Here is a 7,500-nt window from a genome sequence, read left to right as displayed (position 1 = left end):
GAGTCAAAGTCTGACAAGATGGAGACTCCCGTAGGCGAGGACGACTGGATCAAGGTAGAGAACGGTCTGTTTTTATACAGTCTGTTGTATTGACGCCTGTGCAGTTGTAGCACTGATGACGTCCGCCCGTGTAGCAGCTGCTAACTAGCATCAACGTGTTTGTATCTGTCGTTAATATGGCGCCGAGCTAAGCTAATCGCTAAAGACGTTTTATTGAACTGGTTGACCTGAGTCACCGGATGATTATTGATGTCGTGTGTTTCCCTTAAGCTAGCAGCTAACGTTAGCTCCAGTGGAGAGAACGGACCTGACGGAGACGCTGCGTCTGTTCTTTTTTACAGTCTTTGCTTCTGACCAACGGCTCTGACGCCTGTTGTCGGCTGACGTTGCGCCTCTTCCGTCTCCGCTCACCTGCCTGGACCCTAAAAACAGATTTCACTGAACCCGCCGACCCCGGGAGGAAGCGCTTTGGAAGATGTTGACGTTTGTGCTGCAGCTCCTCACGCCCCCCCCCCCCCCCCCCTCAGGGAGGAATTACTCAGTGAGAACCGAGATGTTGTTACAGAGGAAACAGGCTCCGGCCTCTCGGAGAGGATTAACGAGCGTAATGCTGCGCAGATGTGGGAGCCAGGTTCGACTCCACGCGGAGTCCGCGGATTCTCCGTTAGAGAGCGTCAGTGTGCAGCGTTGGTCACATGTCAGGGAGTTCAAAGTGACAAGTGCATGAACTCTTGGTCATTCTCTCTAATGTCCAGCAGGAGGAGACTCCACTTAAAGCTGCATTCTCTCTAATGTCCAGCAGGAGGAGACTCCACTTAAAGCTGCATTCTCTCTAATGTCCAGCAGGAGGAGACTCCACTTAAAGCTGCATTCTCTCTAATGTCCAGCAGGAGGAGACTCCACTTAAAGCTGCATTCTCTCTAATGTCCAGCAGGAGGAGACTCCACTTAAAGCTGCATTCTCTCTAATGTCCAGCAGGAGGAGACTCCACTTAAAGCTGCATTCTCTCTAATGTCCAGCAGGAGGAGACTCCACTTAAAGCTGCATTCTCTCTAATGTCCAGCAGGAGGAGACTCCACTTAAAGCTGCATTCTCTCTAATGTCCAGCAGGAGGAGACTCCACTTAAAGCTGCATTCTCTCTAATGTCCAGCAGGAGGAGACTCCACTTAAAGCTGCATTCTCTCTAATGTCCAGCAGGAGGAGACTCCACTTAAAGTTGCGTTCTCTCTAATGTCCAGCAGGAGGAGACTCCACTTAAAGCTGCATTCTCTCTAATGTCCAGCAGGAGGAGACTCCACTTAAAGCTGCATTCTCTCTAATGTCCAGCAGGAGGAGACTCCACTTAAAGCTGCACTCTCTCTAATGTCCAGCAGGAGGAGACTCCACTTAAAGCTGCATTCTCTCTAATGTCCAGCAGGAGGAGACTCCACTTAAAGCTGCATTCTCTCTAATGTCCAGCAGGAGGAGACTCCACTTAAAGCTGCATTCTCTCTAATGTCCAGCAGGAGGGGACTCCACTTAAAGCTGCATTCTCTCTAATGTCCAGCAGGAGGAGACTCCACTTAAAGCTGCATTCTCTCTAATGTCCAGCAGGGGGAGACTCCACTTAAAGCTGCATTCTCTCTAATGTCCAGCAGGAGGAGACTCCACTTAAAGCTGCATTCTCTCTAATGTCCAGCAGGAGGAGACTCCACTTAAAGCTGCATTCTCTCTAATGTCCAGCAGGAGGAGACTCCACTTAAAGCTGCATTCTCTCTAATGTCCAGCAGGAGGAGACTCCACTTAAAGCTGCATTCTCTCTAATGTCCAGCAGGAGGAGACTCCACTTAAAGCTGCATTCTCTCTAATGTCCAGCAGGAGGAGACTCCACTTAAAGCTGCATTCTCTCTAATGTCCAGCAGGAGGAGACTCCACTTAAAGCTGCATTCTCTCTAATGTCCAGCAGGAGGAGACTCCACTTAAAGCTGCATTCTCTCTAATGTCCAGCAGGAGGAGACTCCACTTAAAGCTGCATTCTCTCTAATGTCCAGCAGGAGGAGACTCCACTTAAAGCTGCATTCTCTCTAATGTCCAGCAGGAGGAGACTCCACTTAAAGCTGCATTCTCTCTAATGTCCAGCAGGAGGAGACTCCACTTAAAGCTGCATTCTCTCTAATGTCCAGCAGGAGGAGACTCCACTTAAAGCTGCATTCTCTCTAATGTCCAGCAGGAGGAGACTCCACTTAAAGCTGCATTCTCTCTAATGTCCAGCAGGAGGAGACTCCACTTAAAGCTGCATTCTCTCTAATTTTTAGTGCTGGATACGTTTAGAGATATTCCAAAGTAAAAGTCCTGTCGGGGTTGTTTTGACGCGTTTAACATTAATGTCAGTATATGGCTCAGTGACAGAGTGGGTCGTCCTCCATTCGAGAGATCGGCAGTTCGATCCCCACCTCCCCCAGTATAGATATATATATGGTGAGCTACAGTTGTGGCTTTAGCCGCTTTGACCCCAGAGATTTCCGTCCTGAAGTGATAACGGGTTCATCAGGTCGCTACACACCAAAAAAACTGTGTGATCATGGCATAAGAAACCAATCTTATACGTCCGTTAGACATTCAACGCCTGCTTTAGGTACTTTCTGAGACTCTTGGTTCGATTCCCAGCCCTGCACTTCAAACACGTTTGGCCGATTATCCACAACAAGAATAAACATATGTCAAAGCGCTGACATGCGAAGCGGCTGCCAGCGGTTGTGTAACAGCGTCCAGGGTGGATTTCTCCTCCAGGCGCACACACAAATACTTGAACCGGGTCCGACTCTCTGTTGTTTCGACCCCTTGAGGAGGAATTTTTTGTGGGAATCTCATGCGGCACTAATGCAAAATAGACCCTCAGAAATTAAGCTCACAAAGAGGGATTCAACGGGGATAATGGCGTGCAGATGGAGCCGTGGTCCGAGTCCCACTCCGTGCTCTCTACGGTGGTATTGTTTCCTGCTCCGTGAGGGAAACCGAGCGAGCGAGCGCGAGGGTGGGAGGGGGGCGGGGGGGTCGAGTTCAGTGAGAAGCTCCGAGAGATTATACAACAGCGATGAAAACACGCTGAAATGGTTCGATAACTGTGTTGAATCAGCGTCAGAGGGACGTGAAAATGGTTAGGAGAGAAGTGGAGCTCTGATACGAGACAGATTTCGTGGTCGCGGCGCCGTTTTTGTCTCTTTCTCTCGGTCACACCACCTCCGTCACCGGGGGGGGGATCGTTTGGAAAATCCTGCAGAACAAATGGATTGTTGGAGCGTTCAGTTTACACCAGAGGGTCTCTCTGCTCCTCCCGTCCCTCTTCCTCCTGTCTCTCCATCCGTCATCGACATCCTCGACCCCCCCCCCCCCCCGCCCTCAAACCCTCCCTCCTGTCTCTCCATCCGTCCACGACATCCTCGACCCACCCCCCCCCCCCAAACTCTCGTCTCCCGTCTCAGCAGGACGGCGAAGGTTTTAAAAAAGCCACATTTAACGCCTCTAAGAGAGAGACCTTCTACGGACACACGCGCACGAACACGCAGGCAGATCTCCGCCCGTCGACAGATGACGGGTGAAAGTGTCGGGCGTGATGTGATTCTGCACGTTTGTCATGTCGTGTCAGCGCCTCCGAAGCAGGACGGATCATCCTCGCGTGGAACATGAGCACGAGCGTGTTTATATGATCGTCCCAGAGGACGGGGGGGAGATTTACTCTGCAGTCCGGTTGCACTTGGACTTGAGTCCGCGGAGCTGCCGCGGAGCTAGCAGGTGGAAAAACCCGAATAACGTGTTTTGAGCGACGGATATTCGGAAAATTGGACGATCGGATATTTGAATATTTGAATATTTGAATTTAATATCTGTCTTAAAAACGACGAGATCATCACAACATCGCATCTGGTCCTAAAGGTGTTTCAGTCGTAAAGGTTACACACATGCCCCTTTCCCGGGCCACATTAACCAGCTCTAACTGGGGGATCCTGAGGCGTTCCCAGGCCAGTGTGGAGATCTAATCTCTCCACCTGGTCCTGGGTCTTCCCCGAGGCCTCCTCCCAGCTGGACGTGCCTGGAACACCTCCCTAGGGAGGCGCCCAGGGTTCATCCTTACCAGATGATCCTGAACCACCTCAACTGGCTCCTTTCAACACAAAGGAGCAGCGGCTCTACTCCGAGTTCCTCACGGATGCTGAACTTCTCCCCCTCTCTCTAAGGGAGACTCCAGACCCCCTCCTGAGGAAACACAGTTCACACGCTTGGACCTGGACCTGGTTCTTTGGGTCCTGACCTGGTTTCTTCCTTCCTCTTCGACAGGAAACTGAATCTTTGAGACGTTTGAGGAAACACGGATCCACGTTTTTCACCATTTTACAGATAAAAAAAACCAACAGTGAAACTAATGGAGCTGCAGCGTCGGGGACGAACATAAAGCGCGTTAATATCATAATTATCATCGTTATCATCATCGTTACTCCTTCACGAGCCTCCGGAGCAGCTGCAGATCATATTTGATACAGATCCTCTGAACTCTGAGGACATTTGTGCTGCAGTTATGAAACGTTTGAAACCGTAAAAAGGCAGAAGAAGAAGAAAAAACACCAGGAAATGAAATATTTGGGGACGTAACGCGAGTGTGTGTGTCCAGTGAAGCAGACAGGAAGCAGACTGTGTCCTGGATCCATCAAAACGGACCCAAAGAAGAAGAAACCTCCAATTACACGGTGAAAAATCAGAGAGCTGAAGCCCACGCCCGTGTTTAAGAGACTATTAGTTGTATATTTAGACATTTAGGAGCTCAGCGTGTGTTCGGAGGAGCTGCAGGTATTCTCTAAATGCTGCTGCCTCCCTCTGAGGAGGCAGAGCGGCTGCGGCTCGGCGTGCAGCGTGAGCGCAGGTCGGGGAACCCTCGGTGATGTTTACGGAGTTTAGCGCCTCGGCTGACGGCTGTGTTTTCCTTCCTCTCGCAGCGCGGCTGATTCCACTGATGCTCCGAACAGACTGCAGCACAGCGGGGCGGCGAGCTCAAGCGCTTTACGCACGGCGGCTCTGCCTAAACTGTCTGACGGTGGCAGCGCTCCACCTTGTAAATTTGGAAAAGTAATTTTAGAAATTTCCCAGCAGTCGGTCTCCAATTGGCCTTCGACGGGAGTTTGATATCAGGGAAGTGTCGCAGCGCAGCGGAGAGCAGGAGCACGATCGGAGCTGCTGATACGACACCTGAGCCACGATCAGACGCACGCACACACACACACACACACACACGCAGGCACACACACGCACGCACGCACGCACCGACACGCACGCACACACACACACGCACACACACACACACACACACACACACACACACACACAGAGACACACACGCACGCAGGCACACACACGCACGCACGCACCGACACGCACGCACACACACACACACACGCACTAAGACACACACACACACACACACACACACACACACACACACACACACACACACACACACACACACACACACACACACACACACACACACACACACACACACACACACACACACACACACACACACACACACACACACACACACACACACACACACACACACACACACACACACACACACACACACACAGACACACAGACAACCGTACCACTCCTAGGAGCAGCACGCTTGCCGTCCACGGCCCGTCTGAGAGAGGTGGGCTTTTGTAGAGCGCGTTTGCACGTGTACGAGCACGAGCGTGCGCACGTGTACGAGCCCTACGGCGGTTCTGAGGTCATTTCCTGTGCGCCTGTTGGGACGTAGAAAAAAGAAGGAGGGACCATTCGCGGACATTTCAAACAATGGCGGCGAAAGGTTCACGTTGGTGTGATGTGGAGGTGGAGTGTTTACTGCAGATTTGGTCGATGAAAAGATTCAAAAACAGTCGACAAGACGCACAAAAACTCCGAGGTCTACGGAAAGATCTGGAAACAAAGCCACGCATCGCCATGACGTCATCAATGCGTGTGACGTGTTACGGCGTGATGACGTATAGGCAGCAAGAAGCATTCTCCGAGGCCCAGGTAGTGTGAGTACAAACGGGCCTGGAGGGGGGGGACAAGGACCCTAAAGCACGGGGCACGGGACGGACGCACAGTGGGAGGGTGAAATGATCTGTCAACGTAACGCCGTCTTGGAAAAAGACGCTTGACTGGAAAGTTTTTACAGATTTTGTCGGAAAAGCGTAAAATTAAATTCACAGAAACAACTTTCCAGCTTCTTCCTTTAACCTCTGAAACCAAACTTCTCCTCTCGTCGTCTCATTTAATTTTAAATCATCTACCAATTTGTTCGCACCAGATTTCCGCCCGGTGTGATTTCTGCTGAGTGCGTCTAAAAAAGGGACGCGATGGTTAAGAGAACAGCTCGTCTCGGGTCGTCGGGTCGAGTTCCCCGTCTCTGTGTTTGAGCGCGGAGCCGTTTCCTGCTCTGTAATTGGATTAGTTTCCTTTAAATCTCCGTCTCCGCTCTTAAATCTGCACCTTTCTGAAAATCAATTTGTTTTATTTTGATTTTGGAGGAAAGTCTCTCGAGTGGCACTTAGCAAGAGCGTGGGTGCTGCGGCTGCTTTGGGGGGGGGGGGGGGGGGGGGGGGGGGGGGGGGGGCGTGCATGAGGCGGATCTACCTTCCAGAATAAAAGCGTCCGACGCTCATTACTCTGAAAATCACTTGACTTCACCGTGGCCTCGATGATGTGGCGCCGGGTAAACTCCGGTGTTATGGAGCTGATCTCACCGCGGAGGGAGGAAGAGGAGCGCGGCTTAAATCCTGACCTGCGTGTCGTTCACGGACGGCGTTCCTGAGAGAGAGGAAGAGACGCCCACGACGGTAAAGTGTAAAAACCTTCACACGAAGAGGAAGAGGAAGAAGAAGAGGAAGAGGAAGAGGAGGAAGAAGAAGAGGAAGAAGAGGAGGAAGAGGAAGAAGAAGGAGAAGAAGAAGAGGAGGAAGAAGAAGAAGAGGAAGAAGAAGAAGAAGAAGAGGAGGAAGAGGAGGAAGAAGAAGAGGAAGGAGAAGAAGAAGAAGAAGAAGAAGAAGAGGAAGAAGAAGAAGGAGAGGAGGAGGAGGAGGAAGAAGAAGACGAAGAGGAAGAAGAAGAGGAAGAAGAGGAAGGAGAAGAAGAGGAAGAAGAAGAGGAAGATGAGGAAGAGGAAGAAGAAGAAGAAGAAGAGGAAGAAGAAGAAGAAGAAGAAGAAGAGGAAGAAGAAGAAGAAAAGGAAGAAGAAGAGGAAGGGGAAGGAGAAGAGGAAGAGGAAGAAGAGGAGGAAGAAGAGTAGGAGGAAGGAGAAGAAGAGGAAGTGATTCACAAACAGCGAGCTAGCGTAAAATGCTAATATGACAAAACCAGGAGGGGGTTAAAAATCCAAAATGGCGTCAGACCAAAAGCGAACTTCCTGGCTTCAAAACGGCAGCAGACCGACCAACGGGAGGCGCCACGGAGGCCACGCCCACCTCTGTTCTCCAGTTTGG

At 51.0% G+C, this 7,500-nt stretch overlaps 2 protein-coding genes across 2 annotated transcripts in view; one reads left to right on the top strand and one right to left on the bottom strand.

Moving 5' to 3' along the window:
• The window catches only part of LOC310955676 (zinc fingers and homeoboxes protein 2-like), an 82,134-nt gene that overhangs the window by 40,741 nt on the left and 33,893 nt on the right, over positions 1–7,500 (bottom strand). The gene's annotated exons all lie outside the window — the stretch shown is intronic.
• LOC310955420 (uncharacterized protein) overlaps positions 7,253–7,500 on the top strand; it is a gene marked incomplete at both ends in the record, with an annotated part of 2,991 nt that continues 2,743 nt past the window's right edge. Inside the window, one exon of the mRNA XM_083925238.1 lies at positions 7,253–7,303. Coding sequence (XP_083781364.1) covers positions 7,253–7,303 — 51 coding nt within the window. The remainder of the gene's footprint in view (positions 7,304–7,500) is intronic.

Source organism: Echiichthys vipera, assembly GCF_963691815.1.
Source record: "Echiichthys vipera genome assembly, chromosome: 13".
Lineage (NCBI taxonomy): Eukaryota > Metazoa > Chordata > Actinopteri > Perciformes > Trachinidae > Echiichthys > Echiichthys vipera.
The sequence above is the reverse complement of the archived record's forward strand: the minus strand, read 5'-3'. Positions and strand labels throughout refer to the sequence as shown.